The following is a 21,910-nucleotide window of genomic DNA, read 5'->3' on the forward strand; positions in this document are numbered from 1 at the left end:
AACCTTGTAGTAGTGACCACCTATCACTGCCTCCTTGTGTCAGTAATATTTTACGTTATACCGTCCACTTGAGTATATATATATATATATATATTCTACCGTTTGGTTTGTATAATTAGTCACAAGAATATGTTCTATCTGCTGTAGTTCGTTCATAACTCAGAGTAAACATAAACAGAATAAGTCAGTGCAAGTAATGATTATTTATTTACTGTTATAAACTACTTGTTTGCTTTTTCATATATCACTTAAAGTTTTGAGACTGTTTTAACAGATCTATGACATGCATTATTATGGTTATCGTGCAGGTATTAAAAACAATAGTAACATGAAGTAAAAATAAAAGTCTTTGTTAGAGCTACAACTCGTTCACAGAACCCATGAATAAGATCATGCCGCTGATTTTGTCTCCGATGATAAACAGAAATGGATGATCAACATTGAAAATTTGGACCAGGTCTTCATGCACAGATACTGATTCTAATGCGATAACAACTCCTGTTACTGCTGCAGCCTCGCTTCCTTCCTCGTTGACCTCGATCATTGCTTTGTGCAAAACATCACTTACATATAAGTCCTGATGTCCACTTATACCAGAGAAATCGGCAGCATTTGAGAAAGCCCTTTTAATTCCCATATCCTGAAGATACTGTTTAACCTTCGGTGAATCTTCCAGTTTAAACTTTGGGAGGGTAACATCCACCTTCATAACAAGTAAATTGTTCAACAGGCGATTCAACGAATCAGATGTGAGCAAACTTTCGACCTTCTTAAGTCCATACCCTTTCTCAGGTAGAATAATGACCATGCTGATTCTGTCTCCTTTATAAGGAAGTTCTAAGACCTGGCATCTTAAGTTGCTGTCATAATTGTAAGGGAACTCACTGGTGACTTTCATCATGGGAACAGACTTTGATAATTGGTTCTAGTTAAAAAACGGTAAGGGAACAGTTTTCTTAGGGTCAAACTGAGTTGTCCACACACCTTTAAAATACACAGCATTGAGGAGGAAAAGACGAGTGAGAGAGTGCAGTGGCTTGCTGAGAAGTGAAGTGATTTTGTTGTGTGTTTTACTAGAAACCCAACTGTTGACTAAGTCTTTGACACCCAACCCGTTAGACCCAAAGTCAACTGACCTTGAATCTGCATGGAGGTTGTCTTTTAGTGTTCTTTTGTAATCTTCCAACACACTGTAATCGGCCTGCAATTGAAACACTTTATTAAAACCAACTTAACAAGCAGAATATGTGAAATCAGTTTTGGAAGACTCGTTTGCTTAGGCCCTTAGTTTTGTTTAAAACTGTTTTAGTTCAACATTATGCGTATAAACTTTCCCCAGTGAATCCCTCAGCAACTTTTACACATTTGCTCTAGACACTTTAGAATATATAGAACATACAAAATAAAGAATAACAAATTATTCGATACCTGGATAAGTGCCATATCTGCCAAGTTCAGTTGGTAATCTTTTTGATTGTTTTGAAGTTGTTCAAATGCCTCATAAAAACTTCGTGAAACTTCTTCCACTTCTAAACCTGCTTTCAGGAAACCAAGAGCATTCCTCATTTCGGCAGCTGTTTCACCTTTAGCTCCCAGGTACGCCATAGTTAACGCTGTCGATAGACTGAAAGGGGAAAAGCAGACATGGTCGTTTCCTCTACTGGATAACCTCTTGTATAGGTCAATCCCAAATTGATTGACCGCTGTGCTCAGCTTTGCTGGTCTTAATTCAGAAAGATGCACATTCCGACAATAAATATTGCCAAAAGTCATTATCAGGAGAAGAGTTGTTTTTCTTGTATCGGCCATATTTTCTAAATAAAGACAATTATTTTAAATATAAAAAATAGTGAGTAATGAGGACCATACAAAGTGGTTCAGACATAGAAAATAATATTCAATAAAACCATGTTTAAGGTGAGTTAGATATAGAAAACAACGTTTAATAAATCTTGCACCAAGTGCTAGAGATATAGAAAACAATGTACAACAAAACCTGCGCAAAATGTTTTAACTAGAAAAAAGTATATATAAAGAATCATACAAAGTTTTTTTTTTATACTGTAAGGAATAGCAAGCATAAATAATAAATGATAAAGAATCACATAAAGTGTTTTATATATAACATAATGTTGAGGAACAGCAAGAAATACATTGGTTCATCTAGACTGTTCCATCTTCTAACCTAAACTAATACCATTGAAAAACAATAACAATACTTTCAAGCCAACACTTTAAATCATTCATTGTTAGTAAGCTTTCTTTTAAACTCACTTAGAAATACTCTTTCATGGCAACCCTTTCAAAAATCTATCTACCCTGATGGAAATTTAAAACTGCCACAACTGAAGATCCTACCCTGCGAAAATTTATATTTGTGTCTCCTTTGTGTACCATTCTCATCATTAAGTGGAAGATTAACTGATTCATCAACACAATTCAACTCAACACCTCAATCAGGTCCCCTCCATGTTTTTTTTTCTTTCTCAAGCGAAAGCCATTTTAAATATTTAATGTCCCCTGGTATGACAACCCTTCCATCACGGGCACAACTAGACTAGCCCTTCTTTAAACCGTTTACAACAGTTCTATGTCCATCTTAAGGTAAATAGCCATAGACTGAACACAATATCCCAAATGTAGCCTAGGAAGACAACCTATACAATAAAATTATAACCACATTAGACTTGTATTTAATATACTTGTATATACAACCTAAATTGTATTTCTTTTACTATTACCAATAGTACTCTGCTTGAATGACTTAAAAACTGATGAACCATTAAGTTTGTTAAAAGATGCTATGCAAACTAACTTAGAATTATACTTGACAGTCAACATGGTGTCACTGAGGTAAAATATTGTCTTACAAGTTTTTTGACATTCTTCGGAAACGTCACTCCTTAAGCAGGTAAAGGTAAAAGTGTAAATTTGACGAGAGGCCACGTAAAAGACTTGTAGCAAAATGACCACTTTAGATTATTATCTAAATATTTATTATCGTCCTAACGCTATTTCTAACATCTTGTTTACTTTTAATGTATGTAACAAATAACTGAACACATAAAGAACCACACAGTTTCAAGTACAAAGAACAATGTGCAGAGAGAACCACGTAATTATTGGTCAGCTGTAAACTTGTTATTTACTGTAAACTATATTACAAGAGTAACAATGTCATTATTATACCACTGTCACTGTAACTCTTCTAAAGTTTTCGTTTTTGTTACTTTTATAATATTCGTTTGAGTTTCTAATTTTATGGAGACAATTTTAAACTTATCAATTACGATGTCTCATTCCAGATATACCAGTAAGTTCTACTAACTTCGTTTTATACTCTTAAAATTACGGGTTTCCCACTTCGTATTTCAAAAGCACAATATAAAAACTCAGTGAATATTACTTCAATTGTTCTTCAACAACTGTTGTAAAATAAACAAGAAAACTCCCACTTCAAGGAAACTAAGCCTACTTCGGTGGGTTACTTTTTACCTTAACCTTTATTACGTTTATATGTACATTTCCTAGAAAGTTGCTTGTTTTCTTCTCACGTTTACAAAATATTATGTATAGCTTATAACGTGCTTATTTTATGTTGTATTTTTACAAGAGAATCAAGATTTATACGTAAAATGTGGGTAGCGTTTATACAAACCAGTTTTACACGGACAACGTTCAAACAATTGGAAATTTCCCAGAATCGCGGGACGAAAACCACTTGCTTGTTTTCATTATATATTAAATGTTCTCAGTATTTATTAGGTTACTGGGAAATCAGTTTTATTTTGTAAACATGCTGACCCTAGAATTACGTATTTCTAAATATCTTGGTACTGGTGAGGCCACATACTGCGTAATTTTGTTTCAACGCTCAGTAAACACTTACAGGGATTAACAGAATTATTTGTAAATTAATGGTATTTTTTATTTATTTTTCTCTGTAACTCATGCCCCACAAATGGTCGGTTCGCTCAGACCCCTGAAAACCGAGGACATATTGGTCGAATTTAACAGTGCACAGACACAGGAAATAATATTTGACTCATTTGTAACCCTATACCAACCTATTGACTATCTGTAAGTAGTTTGGTGCACACACACACATATATATATATATTAGTACCAACGGTTTCAGACTTCTAGAATGACGTGAAATATATTATTCAATAATACCAGTCTTTTTTAAAAATTTACAGAACACATAATAACTTCACTTATACTACATGCAGTCTAGGTTAGAAACCTACATTGAATCATTATGTATCAAAAATACTTACTGTTGAACCAGATATGTTTGTTTCTGATGACCCAGAGTGAAGAGGAACTCTCCCTACGCTGTTCCTGTCCAGAGGCCAATCAGCTATATATAGCATATTTACAACTAGAGGTGGCGCTAGTTGTAGGAACTTTGTTTGTTTGTTTGGGAATTTCGCACAAAGCTACTCGAGGGCTATCTGTGCTAGCCGTCCCTAATTTAGCAGTGTAAGACTAGAGGGAAGGCAGCTAGTCATCACCACCCACCGCCAACTCTTGGGCTACTCTTTTACCAACGAATAGTGGGATTGATCATTACATTATACACCCCCACGGCTGGGAGGGCGAGCATGTTTAGCCCGACGCGGGCGTGAACCCGAGACCCTCGGATTACGAGTCGCACGCCTTACGCGCTAGGCCATGCCGGGCCAGTTGTAGGAACGTAGTATATATTATAAATCGGTTTTAAATATGTTAAAAAATGGTACCACGTGGCTTCATGTCTTAGACACATGTGATGAAACTGTGAATTGAAACCTTGTAATATTTTATGTTGACAAATAACGTTCACCTTATACGTTCAGATACCTTTTAACAGGTTCCTACTGCTTCATTTGAAACACAGATCTATAATGGCATTTCTAATAACCTAACATTAATAACGTGTGCAGTTTAAGAATCAACAAACTAACCTTCCAGCAGTGACCAGTGAAATTTAAGTGTATTACAATCTGACAAGTTACATCAACCTTGTAGTAGTGACCAGTGAAATTTAAGTGTATTTCAATCTGACAATTTACATTAACCTTGTAGTAGTGACCAGCGAAATTTTAGAATATTCCAATCTGACGAGTTATATTGACCTTGTAGTAGTGACCAGTAAAATTTAAGAATATTCCAATTTGACAAGTCACATTAACCTTGTAGTAGTGATCAGTGAAATTTGAGAATATTCCAATCTGACAAGTTACATTAACCTTCTAGTAGTGATCAGTGAAATTTAAGAACATGAAATGAAATTTGTTCACCCGCTGTTAAAAATTGTAAGAAAAATACTGATAAAATTATTAATTTATTCTAGATTATGTTCGTATTACGTGGAACACGATAACTAAAAAGATTTTCTAATATTTTATCGTTTAATTCTGTCTTCTGGTGATTATATTTCTTCTTGTTATCACCAATCACTGGCCCCTTGTGGCAGTAATATTTTACGTTTTATCGTCCACTTGAGTATATATATATTCTACCGTTTGGTTTGTATAACTAGTCACAAGAATATGTTCTATCAGCTGTAGTTCGTTCATAACTCAGAGTAAACATAAACAGAATAAGTTTTGGTTTGTGTAACTGGTCACAAGAATATGTTCTATTTGCTGTAGTTCGTTCATAACTCAGAGTAAACATAAACAGAATAAGTCAGTGCAAGTAATGATTATTTATTTACTGTTATAAACTACATGTTTGCTTTTTCATTTATCACTTAAAGTTTTGAGACTGTTTTACAGATCTATGACATGCATTATTATGGTTATCGTGCAGGTATTAAAAACAATAGTAACATGAAGTAAAAATAAAAGTCTTTGTTAGAGCTACAACTCGTTCACAGAACCCATGAATAAGATCATGCCGCTGATTTTGTCTCTGATGATAAACAGAAATGGATGATCAACATTGAAAATTTGGACCCGGTCTTCATGCACAGATGCTGATTTTATTAAGATAACAACTCCTGTTACTGCTGCAGCCTCGCTTCCTTCCTCGTTGACCTCGATCATTGCTTTGTGCAAAACATCACTTACATATAAGTCCTGATGTCCACTTATACCAGAGAAATCGGCAGCATTTGAGAAAGCCCTTTTAATTCCCATATCCTGAAGATACTGTTTAACCTTCGGTGAATCTTCCAGTTTAAACTTTGGGAGGGTAACATCCACCTTCATAACAAGTAAATTGTTCAACAGGCGATTCAACGAATCAGATGTGAGCAAGCTTTCGACCTTCTTAAGTCCATACCCTTTCTCAGGTAGAATAATAACCATGCTGATTCTGTCTCCTTTATACGGAAGTTCTAAGACCTGGCATCTTAAGTTGCTGTCATAATTATAAGGGAACTCACTGGTGACTTTCATCATGGGAACAGACTTTGATAATTGGTTCTGGTTAAAAACGGTAAGGGAACAGTTTTCTTAGGGTCAAACTGAGTTGTCCACACACCTTTAAAATACACAGCATTGAGGAGGAAAAGACGAGTGAGAGAGTGCAGTGGCTTGCTGAGAAGTGAAGTGATTTTGTTGTGTGTTTTACTAGAAACCCAACTGTTGACTAAGTCTTTGACACCCAACCCGTTAGACCCAAAGTCAACTGACCTTGTATCTGCATGGAGGTTGTCTTCTAGTGTTCTTTTGTAATCTTCCAACACTCTGTAATTGGCCTGCAATTGAAACACTTTATTAAAACCAACATAACAAGTAGAATATCTCAAATAAGTTTTGAAAGATTCATTTGGTTAGGCCCTTAGTTTTGTTTAAAACTGTTTTAGTTCAACATTATGCGTATAAACTTTCCCCAGTGAATCCCTCAGCAACTTTTACACATCTGCTCTAGACACTTTAGAATATATACAACATACAAAATAAAGAATAACAAATTATTCGATACCTGGATAAGTGCCATATTTGCCAAGTTCAGTTGGTAATCTTTTTGATCGTTTTGAAGTTGTTCAAATGCCTCATAAAAACTTCGTGAAATTTCTTCCACTTCTAAACCTGCTTTCAGAAAACCAAGAGCATTCCTCATTTCGGCAGCTGTTTCACCTTTAGCTCCCAGGTACGCCATAGTTAACGCTGTCGATAGACTGAAAGGGGAAAAGCAGACTTGGTCGTTTCCTCTACTGGATAACCTCTTGTATAGGTCAATCCCAAATTGATTGACCGCTGTGCTCAGCTTTGCTAGTTTTAATTCAGAATGATGCACATTCCGACAATAAATATTGCCAAAAGTCATTATCAGAAGAAGAGTTGTTTTTCTTGTATCGGCCATATTTTCTAAATACAGACAATTATTTTAAATATAAAGAATAGTGAGTAATGAGGACCATACAAAGTGGTTCAGACATAGAAAATAATATTCAATAAAACCATGTTTAAGGTGATATAGATATAGAAAACAACGTTAAATAAATCTTGCACCAAGTGTTAGAGATATAGAAAACAATGTACAACAAAACCTGCGCAAAATGTTTTAAATAGAAAAAAGTATATATAAAGAATCATACAAAGTTTTTTTTATACTGTAAGGAATAGCATGCATAAATAATAAATGATAAAGAATCACATAAAGTGTTTTATATATAACATAATGTTGAGGAACAGCAAGAAATACATTGGTTCATCTAGACTGTTCCATCTTCTAACCTAAACTAATACCATTGAAAAAACAATAAATTCAAGCCAACACTTTAAATCATTCATAGTTATTAAGCTTTCTCTTAAACTCACTTAGAAATACTCTTTCAAGGCAACCCTTTCAAAAAGCCATACACCCTGATATAAATTTAAAAGTGCCCTAGCTGAAGATCCCACCCTGCGAAAATTTATATGTGTCTCCTTTCTCTACCGTTCTCATCATTAAGTGGAAAGTTAACTGATTCATCAACACAATTCAACTCAACACCTCAATCGGATCCCCTCCATATTTTTTCTTTCTCAAGCGAAAGACATTTTAAATATTTAATGTCTCCTGGTATGACAACCCTTCCATCACGGGCACAACTCGACTAGCCCTTCTTTAAACCGTTTACAACAATTCTATGTCCATGTTAAGGTAAATAGCCATAGACTGAACACAATATCCCAAATGTGGCCTAGGAAGACAACCTATACAATAAAATTATAACCACATTAGTCTTGTATTTAATATACTTGTAGATACAACCTAAATTGTATTTCTTTTACTATTACCAATAGTACTCTGCTTGAATGGCTTAAAAAACTGATGAACCATTAAGTTTGTTAAAAGATGCTTTGCAAACTAACTTAGAATTATACTTGACAGTCAACATGGTGTTACTGAGGTAAAATATTGTCTTACAATTTTTTTGACATTCTTCGGAAACGTCACTCCTTAAGCAGGTAAAGGTAAAAGTGTAAATTTGACGAGAGGCCACGTAAAAGACTTGTAGCAAAATGACCACTTTAGATTATTATCTAAATATTTATTATCGTCCTAACGCTATTTCTAACATCTTGTTTACTTTTAATGTATGTAACAAATAACTGAACACATAAAGAACCACACAGTTTCAAGTACAAAGAACAATGTGCAGAGAGAACCACGTAATTATTTGTCAGCTGTAAACTTGTTATTTACTGTAAACTATATTACAAGAGTAACAATGTCATTATTACACCACTGTCACTGTAACTCTTCTAAAGTTTTCGTTTATGTTACTTTTATAATATTCGTTTGAGTTTCTAATTTTATGGAGACAATTTTAAACTTACTAATTACGATGTCTCATTCCAGATACACCAGTAAGTTCTACTAACTTCCTTTTATACTCTTAAAATTACGGGTTTCCCACTTCGTATTTCAAAAGCACAATATAAAAACTCAGTGAATATTACTTCAATTGTTCTTCAACAACTGTTGTAAAACAAACAAGAAAACTCCCACTTCAAGGAAACTAAGCCTACTTCGGTGGGTTACTTTTTACCTTAACCTTTATTACGTTTATATATACATTTCCTAGATAGTTGCTTGTTTTCTTCTCACGTTTACAAAATATTATGTATAGCTTATAACGTGCTTATTTTATGTTGTATTTTTACAAGAGAATCAAGATTTATACGTAAAATGTGGGTAGCGTTTATACAAACCAGTTTTACACGGACAACTTTCAAATAATTGGAAACTTCCCAGAATCGCGGCGGGAGAACCACTTGCTTGTTTTCATTATATATTAAATGTTCTCAGTATTTATTAGGTTACTGGGAAATCAGTTTTATTTTGTAAACATGCTGACCCTAGAATTACGTATTTCTAAATATCTTGGTACTGGTGAGGCCACATACTGCGTAATTTTGTTTCAACGCTCAGTAAACACTTACAGGGATTAACAGAATTATTTGTAAATTAATGGTATTTTTTATTTATTTTTCTCTGTAACTCATGCCCCACAAATGGTCGGTTCGCTCAGACCCCTGAAAACCGAGGATCGGTTGGTCGAATTTAACAGTGCACAGACACAGGAAATAATATTTGACTCATTTGTAACCCTATACCAACATATTGACTATCTGTAAGCAGTTTGGTGCACACACACACATATACGTAGATGTAATTTGATATAGCGTATTCATACCACACACGAACTCAAAGTAATGTTATGAAATCTCGTGAATATGAAATAATAAATCATATTAAAAGCAAATAACTTTATTAGTACCAACTCCTCTACATAGAGGCCACTAATGTTTGTTTGTTTTGGAATTTAGCTCAAAACTACTCGAGGGCTATCTGTGCTAACCGTCCCTAATTTAGCAGTGTAAGACTAGAGGGAAGGCAGCTAGTCATCACCACCCGACGCCAACTCTTGTACAAACGAATAGTGGGAGTGACCGAAATATTATAACGCTCCCACGGCTAAATGGGCTGCGACGGGGATGCGAACCCGCGACCCTCAGATAACGAGTCGCACGCCTTAACACGCTTGGCCATGCCGGGCCTAGAGGTCACTAAAATAAGGAGAAATATTATTAAATAACACAAATCTTAATTCAAAATCAACAAACCACATAATAACTTCACTTATATTACATGTTAGTCTAGGTTAGAAACCTACATTGAATCATTATGTATCAAAAATACTTACTGTTGAACCAGATATGTTTGTTTCTGATGATGCTGAGTGAAGAAAAACTCTTCCTACGCTGTTCTTATCCAGAGACTAATAAGCAATATAAACTAGAAGTGGCGCTAGCTGTACGAACGGAGTTTACATTATAAACTGGTTTTAAATATATTAAAAAATGGTACCACGTGGTTTCCTGTCTTAGACACATGTGATGCAACTGTGAATTGAAACCTTGTAATGTTTTATGCTGACAAATAACGTTCACCTTGTTCGTTCAGATACCTTTTCACAGGTCCCTCTGCTTCATTTGAAACACAGATCTATAAAGGTATTTCTAATGACCTAACTTTATTAACGTGTGCAATTTAAGAATCAAACAAACCAACCTTCCAGCAGTGACCAGTGAAATTTAAGTGTATTCCAATCTGAAGAGTTGCATTAACCTTGTAGTAGTGACCACTGAAATTTGAGAATATTCCAATCTCACAAGTTATATTAACCTTGTAGTAGTGATCAGTAAAATCTAAGAATATTCCAATCTGAAAAGTTACATTAACGTTATAGTAGTGACAATTGAAATTTAATAATATTTCAGTCTGACATGTTACATTAACCTTGTAGTAGTGACAATTGAAATTTAATAATATTTCAGTCTGAGAAGTTACATTAACCTTGTAGTAGTGACCACCTATCACTGCCTCCTTGTGTCAGTAATATTTTACGTTATACCGTCCACTTGAGTATATATATATATATATATTCTACCGTTTGGTTTGTATAACTCGTCACAAGAATATGTTCTATCTGCCGTAGTTCGTTCATAACTCAGAGTAAACATAAACAGAATAAGTCAGTACAAGTAATGATTATTTAGTTACTGTTATAAACTACATGTTTGCTTTTGCATATATCCCTTAAAGTTTTGAGACTGTTTTAACAGATCTAAGACACGAATTATTATGGTTATCGTGCAGGTATTAAAAACAATAGTAACATGAAGTAAAAATAAAAGTCTTTGTTAGAGCTTCAACTCGTTCATAGAACCCATGAATAAGATCATGCCGCTGACCTTGTCTCTGATGATAAACAGAAAAGGATGATCAACAATGAAAATTTGGACCCGGTCTTCATGCACAGATGATTTTATTAAGATAGCAACTCCTGTTACTGATGCTAAGTGAACAACTCTTCCTACGCTGTTCTTATCCAGATACTAGTAACCAATATAAACTAGAGGTGGCGCTAGTTGTACAAACGTAGTTACATTATAAACTGGTTTTAAATGTTAAAAAATGGTACCATGTGGTTTCCCGTCTCAGACACATGTGATGCAACTGTGAATTGAAACCTTGTAATATTTTATGTTGACAAATAACGTTCACCTTGTTCGGTCAGATACCATTTCACAGGTATTTGAAACAGTTCTCTAACGGTATTTCTAATAACCTAACATTATTAACGTGTGGAATTTAAGAATCAAACAAACCAACCTTCCAACAGTGACCAGTAAAATTTAAGTGTTTTCCAATGTGATAAATTATATTAAACTTGTAGTAGTGATCAGTGAAATTTAAGAATATTCCAATCTGACAAGTTACATTAACCTTGCAGTAGTGACCAGGTAAATTTAAGAATATTCCAAACTGTCAAATTACATTAACCTTGTAGTACTAATCCGTGAAATTTAAGAATATTCCAATCTGACAAGTTACATCAATCTTGTAGTAGTGACAAGTGAGGTATAAGAATATTCCAATCTGACAAGTTACATCAATCTTGTAGTAGTGATGAGTGAAATTTAAGAATATTCCAATCTATAGCAAAAACGGCTCGTTCACCGACGATGTTTTTGGTATAAATTTCGCAACAAGTGGGTTTCTCTACATCATTGAATATTCCAATCTGACAAGTTACATTAACCTTGTAGTAGTGACCAGTGTAGTTTTAACGACATTCCAACCAAACATGTTAACCCTACAGTGTAGTTTAACCCAATCAACCTGCCAAGTTGTCAACCTTCCAAAGTGACAATTGAAGTTTTACAGCATTCCAATCTAACATGTCAAACCTGCAATGGTGATTTCTAATTTAACAACATTCCAGCCTGACGTGTTAAACCTCCAGTGGTGATTTCTAGTTGATCAACATTCCAGCCTGACATGTTGAAAATCACAGTGGTGATTTCTGGTTGATCAACATTCCAACCTGACGTGTTGAACATCCAGTGGTGATTTCTAGTTGATCAACATTCCAACCTGACGTGTTGAACCTCCAGTGGTGATTTCTAGTTGATCAACATTCCAACCTGACGTGTTAAACCTCCAGTGGTGATTTCTAGTTGATCAACATTCCAACCTGACGTGTTGAACCTCCAGTGGTGATTTCTAGTTGATCAACATTCCAACCTGACGTGTTGAACCTCCAGTGGTGATTTCTAGTTGATCAACATTCCAACCTGACGTGTTAAACCTCCAGTGGTGATTTCTAGTTGATCAACATTCCAGCCTGACATGTTGAAAATCACAGTGGTGATTTCTGGTTGATCAACATTCCAACCTGACGTGTTGAACATCCAGTGGTGATTTCTAGTTGATCAACATTCCAACCTGACGTGTTGAACCTCCAGTGGTGATTTCTAGTTGATCAACATTCCAACCTGACGTGTTAAACCTCCAGTGGTGATTTCTAGTTGATCAACATTCCAACCTGACGTGTTGAACCTCCAGTGGTGATTTCTAGTTGATCAACATTCCAACCTGACGTGTTGAACCTCCAGTGGTGATTTCTAGTTGATCAACATTCCAACCTGACGTGTTAAACCTCCAGTGGTGATTTCTAGTTGATCAACATTCCAGCCTGACATGTTGAAAATCACAGTGGTGATTTCTGGTTGATCAACATTCCAACCTGACGTGTTGAACATCCAGTGGTGATTTCTAGTTGATCAACATTCCAACCTGACGTGTTGAACCTCCAGTGGTGATTTCTAGTTGATCAACATTCCAACCTGACGTGTTGAACCTCCAGTGGTGATTTTTAGTTGATCAACATTCCAACCTGACATGTTGAACTTTCCACCAGTGATTTCTAGTTGATCAACATTCCAACCTGACGTGTTGAACTTTCCACCAGATGAAATGGTCAAAATGGAGTTTTCGTGGGTTAAATAAATCAGCGATTTTGATAATGTTATAGAATCATTAATAATTTTAGGTAATTATGAAGTTACACAATAACATAAAACTTAAGAAGGAAAGTTTTCTATGGATATTATTTTTAAATATTTTTACATCAACTAGTTAATAAGACTGAAGAAAATCAAGTTTACAATGTTAAATCATGTTTCTGTTAGATATAATAATATTCCACATCTGTTTCACCAAAACAAGACTTTCAAGTGATTCAAAACCTTTAATTGTTCAGATATACAAAGAACTAATTCTTTTTTTTCGACACACCAACTGTCCTTCCTCTACGACCCGTTGTTTTTGTGTGCTGTCCTCTAACACGGAGACTGCAAAATATAATAAGAACAGTTAACATATTGTCACACTGGGAGAAGGAATCACATAACATGTGATAAACTGTCACTGTATTACAAAAGAATGTATGAAAAGTAGTCTTTAAACACGAACATGTATTTAAACTATTACTAACTCTTAATTTATACCAGTGTCTTTATGTTGACATACCACTATAACTATATTTCAATGAATGATATGTTATTTACAAAACTTGTTTCTTAGTGAACAAACACTTCCCAACAGTGCTGGGTACTGTTTATATAACTTTATCAACTTCTCTACATTAAACCAATATGAAACCCTGTTTTCCTCCAAATATCATAATACCCTGCATCATGTTTCTTAATCTGAAATGTAGATAATGCTTGTTTTACTGGGGCTGTCAAGTAGCCAAACAGAACATTTAATATCACACAACTTCTCAGAATAGTTCTGGACACCTAATATTTTACATTCTTCAACAAACATACAAGAAACAACAGTCCTCATGACTCACAATATTGAGTGTAGAAGAAATCAAACAACTGAATATTATCTTTGATATTATCATGTTTCTCTATTACAAAGATGCACCAGTGGTATTACAAAATAACTCAAGAGTACATACAACAGATCTGTACAACCCTTGTTATGTTATACAAACAGACCATAACTTAATGTTTTCTAATAATTAATAACTTTAGGCCTATTATTTAAATGAAAATGTTTGTGACCAATACAACTATTAAAATTGACAGATTACAGTTATGTTCACAATACTAGTGCTCTTCTAGGACTATATAAAAAACAAAAAAACTGGGTATTTTGGCACTTTCATTTTAAGAAATCATAAAATTAACCACGAAAAACTAGACAGTTCTGTCTATATTCAAGTATTATGTTTTTCATTCAAACATTGTATTGCATACAGTTGATGAAAATATTAAACATTTATAAACAAGATTTCCAAACATCAAATGTTGACTCACCCCCAGAAATGTCTCAGTCCACGGTGAGCTCGGATTTTCTTCAATCTTTCCAAGTCCTCTCGGAGCTTGTTATCCAGAGCATTAGATACAACCTGGCTGTATTTACCATCCTTCACATCTTTCTGTCTGTTCAGGAACCAGTCAGGAATCTTATACTGTCGGGGGTTAGTCATAATGGTCACCAATTTCTCCACCTAGTGAGAAAAAACAATTCCACTCCTGCAACTTACCAAGGCTTCACACACATGTAAGAGAAATAACATAAGATCTCTTTATTAATACTAGAGTTGGACTACTACCATTCATAAAATGTTTATAACTAGGCACTAACACCATGGAAAATATTTGTTGGTTCTAGAGGTTAACAAAATATATGAAAACTGGATGCTACTACACCATAGTGTACAGTCTACAAAGATATCACTATGACCATTTGAACTTGTGTTGTTTATAAAACTGGTGTGAATTTCAAATAAACTAATACACTACAAAATATCATTACATAATGTTTTAAAGCAAATCAGAACGAAACAAGTTCCAACAGTCAATAGTAGCCCAATATTCTAAATTTAAAATTGTTTTAAAATATAACTTATTACTTGCTAAACAAAAGTTTCAGACATAAATCACAAACAATAAATCATGTTTTAGTGAATCGTTAAAATGGAGTTGGTGTCTTTAAACACTGAGAACTGGTAGACAGAAAGTGGTAGTTATATTGTTAACAAGAATGGTTACTAAAACATACATTTAGTGGACTACAGTCCTATGTACAATTTTAAAACATACTGATTAAAATTATTCTGAAGATGACAAAAACTGTATTTAAAATAATTACAAATTTGGGTAGTTGAATTATTTTTAAAGTAACTATTGAGACAATTTGGATTAGCGTTACTGACACAGGTCACATGCAGACCCACACTAATTTCTCATATTACCAATACTGATAAATTAACATACAATAACTTTATATTTTCCGAGGTATTAATATATTTATTGAATCAGCCAACATGGACCGAGGGCTATCTGTGCTAGCCGTCCCTAATTTAGCAGTGTAAGACTAGAGGGAAGGCAGCTAGTCATCACCACCCACCACCAACTCTTGGGCTATTCTTTACCAACGAATAGTGGGATTGACCGTCACATTATACACCCCCATGGCTGGGAGGGCGAGCATGTTTAGCGCAACGCGGGCGCAAACCCGCGACCCTCGGATTACGAGTCACATGCCTTACGCACTAGGCCATGCCGGGCCCCATGGAAAGTGAAGCCAGTGTGTTTGATTCAGTACATGACCGATATTTTGTCAAACAGAAAACACATGAGGTTATTTCATATTGAAGTTTATGAACATTGGAACTTTGAGTTCATAATCTGTAGAAAATTAGAGTTTATATTGTGTGTAACAGTGGTGCATTCAAAACACCATGACGACACACAAAAACTAATAGATTTAATATTTAATTTTAAATGAAGAGAGTAATATATAAGAAAATCTGAATTATAATACTAAACTTATTCACACACATTCATAATATAATAGTTGAATAAAATATTGTACAAGTCAAACATGACAACATGGCCTCTGACATGTGACCAGTCTGGAAATGTTTAATATTTACTTTGAAATGGAGAAATTAATATACAACACAAAAATTAAATTTTAATCTACAACTTGATACAAATTTATAAAATAATCATTTGGTTATATTTTATAATACAAGTCAACAAATGCGACACCATGGCTGTCGAGAAGACTACAGGAAGACCCATCTACATAGGGCTAATAAAACTAAGAACATACTTGATGGTCCCCCCTTCTAGTACTCAAGACATAAATGACACTACCTTCATTAACCATAAGATACGTGGTTAACTAACAAGAATCATTTCATATAATACCTGAAGTAAACAATAACTCACTCAACCTTACTGGTCTAAACAAATACAAACAAACAAACCTCTTCTTCTGACAGTTCTCCTGCTCTTCTGTTCAGGTCGACATCCGCTTTCTTACACACGATGTTAGCAAAACGACGACCAACGCCCTGTTAGTAACGGAGTGTTGAAGAAAAAGACCACATTTAGTGACTCAATCTAGTTGTATGGAAAACTTTGGATAGTTTCCATAGTTTGATTAGCTTTAGAATACTATTAAAACACCAGAGATTAGAACAACTTATAATAATAAAGTGAAAAACCTTTAAGAAACTTGCTTTACTCAGTAACATGCTATTCTGAATAGTAGTAACAAAAATGTAGACTTCAAAATACACAAACCATACAATCTATAATGACTCTGGTCTTCTGAAGGTATTAATAAATACCAAAGTTAACAGTATTTAGAACATGAGAAACAGTTCTTAACATTAGGTACCAATCCAACAAACGTACACCACACCACACACAATACAACAACATTAGGGACCAGTCCAACAAACGTACACCACACCACACACAATACAACAACATTAGGGACCAGTCCAACAAACGTACACCACACCACACACAATACAACAACATTAGGGACCAGTCCAACAAACGTACACCACACCACACACAATACAACAAATATTAGGAACCAGTCCAACACACCACACACAACACAATACAACAACATTAGGAACAACAGTACACCACACCACACACAATACAACAACATTAGGGACCAGACCACACACCACACACACACAATACAACAACATTAGGGAACTAGTCCAACAAACGTGCACCACACACACACACAATACAACAACATTAGGGACCAGTCCAACAAGCGTACACCACACCACACACAATACAACAACATTAGGGAACCAGTCCAACAAACGCACACACCACACCACACACAATACAACAAAACATTAGGGACCAGTCCAACAAACGTACACCACACCACACACAATACAACAACATTAGGGACCAGACCAACAAATTGGGGCGTCCAACAAGCGTGCACCACACCACACACAATACAACAACATTAGGAACTAGTCCAACAAGCGTACACCACACACACAATACACAATACAACAACATTAGGGACCAGACCAACAAACAACAACATTAGGGGACCAGTCCAACACCACACACACACACACAATACAACAACATTAGGGACCAGACCAACAAGCGTGCACCACACCACACCAACAAACAACATTAGGGACCAGTCCAACCGTACACCACACCACACACAATACAACAACATTAGGGACCAGTCCAACAAATGTACACCACACCACACACAATACAACAACATTAGGGACCAGACCAACAAACGTACACCACACCACACACACAACAAAACCAACAAACGTGTACACCACACCAACACAATACACACCACACAATACAACATTAGGGACCAGACCAACAAATGTACACCACACCACACACAATACAACAACATTAGGGACCAGTCCAACAAATGTACACCACACCACACACAATACAACAACATTAGGGACCAGTCCAACAAATGTACACCACACCACACACAATACAACAACATTAGGGACCAGTCCAACAAATGTACACCACACCACACACAATACAACAACATTAGGGACCAGTCCAACAAATGTACACCACACCACACCACACACAATACAACAACATTAGGGACCAGACCAACAAATGTACACCACACCACACACAATACAACAACATTAGGGACCAGACCAACAAATGTACACCACACCACACACAATACAACAACATTAGGAACCAGACCAACAAATGTACACCACACCACACACAATACAACAACATTAGGAACTAGTCCAACAAACGTACACCACACCACACACAATACAACAACATTAGGAACTAGTCCAACAAACGTACACCACACCACACACAATACAACAACATTAGGGACCAGACCAACAAATGTACACCACACTCAAAACATTTTCTCACCTTAATGGCCGTCATAGCAAACATGATTTTTCTTTTTCCATCGATGTTTGTGTTCATAACACGCAAAATATGCTGGAACTTTTCAGGAATTACCAGAGACTGGAACATTGAATTATTGTTTCATAAAACAAATTTTAATATTTTTTTAACACTTAACCCTAACTACAAAACAGTCTTTGTATTCTACTCTAATAATTCCTCAACAAAAATAGCTATACATTAGACCCTCAAATAATCAGTAACCAGTCAGTCATGCTACTCTGGAATTTTCAAACATTCTCAACTTCTTGAAACTTCCAAGCACAACTAATATATTCAACTGAATTTTAAAAGACAGTCCTCGAACACAAAGAGGAAAGAAAGTATCTCTCATTTTACAATCATTCCAGAGGGTCTGAACGCCCGGATGATAAGACCAAATCAATAACTGTTGAAAATTACTCCCTTATTGGATACTTTAAACTTAAACAGACACTGCTATGTCCAGCCAAAAGTCAAGATTTACTCAACAAATTGTGCAAATATCCGATAACATTTGTCTTGACTGGAGAACATGTTATTATCCATCATTTATAAGTTATGGTGGTAATTAAATGTGGGCCACAACAGGAGCGGTCCTGTTAGGACTAGAGCACAGCTGAACATATATATTAAAGATCAGTGTAGACATAACCTTCATATACTTATTTTCTTAAATTTATTGTCTCTACAACATGCAAAAATCAACCAGCATCATAAAAAAATACAATTATTTTTTATAAAGATGTCTCCTACCACAAATGTTTAGTCCTGTTGTAGACAGTAAATTTAAGAAAATAACTTGATAAGTATAAGAATCATAAGAGCTGGCTTTAAGATTTCATTTTTTAAGTTAGTTTAGAGGATGGAACATCCCAGATGGACCAACAGGTCCCATGTTGTTCTTAGTGGTTACATTATGTACACTCTATTGAAAGTTTACTGTTCCACATGAAGTGGATGGAACATCCCAGATGGACCAACAGGTCCCATGTTGTTCTCAGTGGTTACATTATGTACACTTTGTTGAAAGTCTACTGTTCCACGCAAAATGTTGGTGGCTTTTATTTACTACAACTGTAGTACAATTAACAAGTATTATATTAAAACATTCAAACTTTACATACATGTCACAATTAACAGACCAAATATTGTCAGTTTCTGTTAACTAGACAAAAATGAACTTTATACTGCTTTAAAAACAGCCATTATATGTATCTTAACTAGCCACAAATTTTTCATATTATGTACTTTTATGATGTACCCTGCGGTTAACAATAAAACGAGACAACCTGAAGTCTACTCAAACTCTTAGCAATATTTCTAATACATTCAGTGATGGAAGTGATTGACTCCACTGATGTTCACAACCATATTAACTGGTACTTATATGATAAAAATAGGGAAGTGTTTGGTTTTAATATAAAATGTATTGCTATTCAATAACCATAGTACCAATTTCTGGTACTAAATAACAAACGGTCAATACATTAAACACCCACTACCAGAGTTCACACCTGTGAGAAATCAGACCATAGGGTTTTCCCCTGTAAACTACCATTATCTCTCAGCCCAGGTACCGATAAAAACAATAGCAGTATATACTAGTAATATATTCTGTGCTACATACACTTTTCTATTATGTAACATAACGATGTGAAAAATAATTACCCCTTATACTATCACTTTAAAATGGATGTTTTGTTTCCATTATTATACTCAAATATTATAAAGTCGAGACAAGGAAATGGTATTACCATCTCACTTTCAAATCAAGATTTTTAAAAATGTTTGCAACGCATATCAAATAAAACAGCACTGCTAATTTTCAAACTACCAACTAAACATTACAACTAGCACTGGGTCTATTGTAATTATTTTGGAACTTCTAAATGTACGAACTGAAAAATGTTGATAAGGATAATATGGTTACAATTTAGATTCTGATACTTGTAATTGTTGATAGAAACTAATTAAAGTTAGAATGATATTACGAATAATTAAACATCAAACGATGCTACGGTAAAAGGTTCTTTACGATTAAATTTGAATTTTAACTTAAAATCACGAAAACCTTTAATTTTGGAGCACATATTGTACATTAAGTACGTTTATCCATCAATCTAACAAGCTAGAAATAAGAAGTCAGTTAGGCCTAGACTTAGTTATGGCTGAAAATCACACTATCTGGAGGATTGATCCAAAAGTTAAAAACATATTCCATATAAAATTTAAGTTTACTACTCGTAATATACCCCTTAATAGCTACAGCTGCCATTAACAAATAAAATATAACCAATATTTATATTATTACACGAGATGAATATTGATTTTAATCTTAGTACAAACCATTTTTCCTGATAGCTTTAAGTCCTTAGCACAAAAGGAAGTAGAGGGCGTTACATGTAACTATCTCACTTTACGATTCAGGTCTACGTAAATAAGAGTAAACATAGAAGACAGTTGGGAACTGAACATGCAACTTTAAATAAAGGAAAACGTGGCACGTTCTAGATATAAATATATATTAAAAAATTTTAACATATTTTGTATATACATCACTTTGCAGTGCCATAAGAATGAATTAATAATATAAATATTCAGCATTTTGTAATTTATTTTGTGGCTGATTTAATTAACTATACAAAATTTTCGTTTTCCCCTAACGTTGACTATAAACTTGAGAAAAAAATAACCCAAATACACCCAGAAATTTTCGGAATTCTTTAAAATTCTGCAGCTTGTTAAATATCCATATTTTTGTGTATAAAATTTCCAAGATATGCATCAAAATAAACTTTTTTTTTCTTCCCAAATTCAATAGATAATCATTCACGGTAAGAAAAATGTTATATGTTGAAATAGTTACGTAGTTAAACTACTGTATTGTGTTTGTTTATAAAACCAAAGTTACACTACAGTCTATTTGTTATCGAAACCTGATTTTTAGCCTAATAAACTCTCAGCCTTACCAATGTGCCACCAGGGAACGCTGAATTATTAAAATTTGTTGATTCGTATAAAATCTTGGGGTGTCAACTCTTTCCGAATCCTAAACTATTTAACTAACCAAATCGTTTGAGTTTTTGCTTTAAATTCAATATAATTGTTTTCACATAACTAGTAGAATTACTCCACTATTATTTGTGTCATTTCATTCTTTATAACAAAATTAACTTTCCATATCGAAATATTATCTGTAAATTCCGCTTATATTTCACTTATGTGTGTGTGTTTTTCGTATAGCAAAGCCATAAAGGGCTATCTGCTCAACCCACCGAGGGGAATCGAGCCCCTGATTTTAGCGTTGTAAATCCGGAGACAATATTTCACTTATAAAGTTAGCTTTAGTTTATTGT

General features: G+C 34.6%; 1 protein-coding gene and 1 pseudogene across 3 annotated transcripts; both read right to left on the bottom strand.

The window, feature by feature from the left end:
- Positions 1–188: 188 nt before the first annotated feature.
- Positions 189–9,049, bottom strand: LOC143227930 (uncharacterized; annotated as a pseudogene). Its single transcript, XR_013015133.1, has 7 exons — positions 8,763–9,049; positions 6,919–7,304; positions 5,851–6,691; positions 5,286–5,288; positions 4,281–4,360; positions 1,429–1,814; positions 189–1,201 (listed from the first exon to the last, which is right to left on the bottom strand). The product of XR_013015133.1 is annotated as an uncharacterized LOC143227930 (transcript).
- A 4,456-nt stretch (positions 9,050–13,505) lies between these two features.
- On the bottom strand, positions 13,506–21,040 carry RpS18 (ribosomal protein S18). 2 transcript variants are annotated; one of them, XM_076459907.1, is made up of 5 exons: positions 20,901–21,040; positions 18,534–18,632; positions 16,571–16,657; positions 14,607–14,800; positions 13,506–13,628 (listed from the first exon to the last, which is right to left on the bottom strand). In XM_076459907.1, the coding sequence occupies exons 1-5, from the start codon at positions 20,901–20,903 to the stop codon at positions 13,550–13,552; spliced, it is 462 nt and encodes a 153-aa protein (XP_076316022.1). In that variant the 5' UTR covers positions 20,904–21,040; the 3' UTR covers positions 13,506–13,549. The 2 variants fall into 2 exon arrangements, with proteins under 2 accessions (XP_076316022.1, XP_076316021.1); XM_076459906.1 differs by lacking the exon at positions 20,901–21,040 and having other exon boundaries at positions 18,534–18,641.
- Between the last annotated feature and the right edge of the window lie 870 nt (positions 21,041–21,910).

The sequence above is a fragment of the Tachypleus tridentatus genome, chromosome 10 (assembly GCF_004210375.1).
Source record: "Tachypleus tridentatus isolate NWPU-2018 chromosome 10, ASM421037v1, whole genome shotgun sequence".
Taxonomy (NCBI): Eukaryota; Metazoa; Arthropoda; class Merostomata; order Xiphosura; family Limulidae; genus Tachypleus; species Tachypleus tridentatus.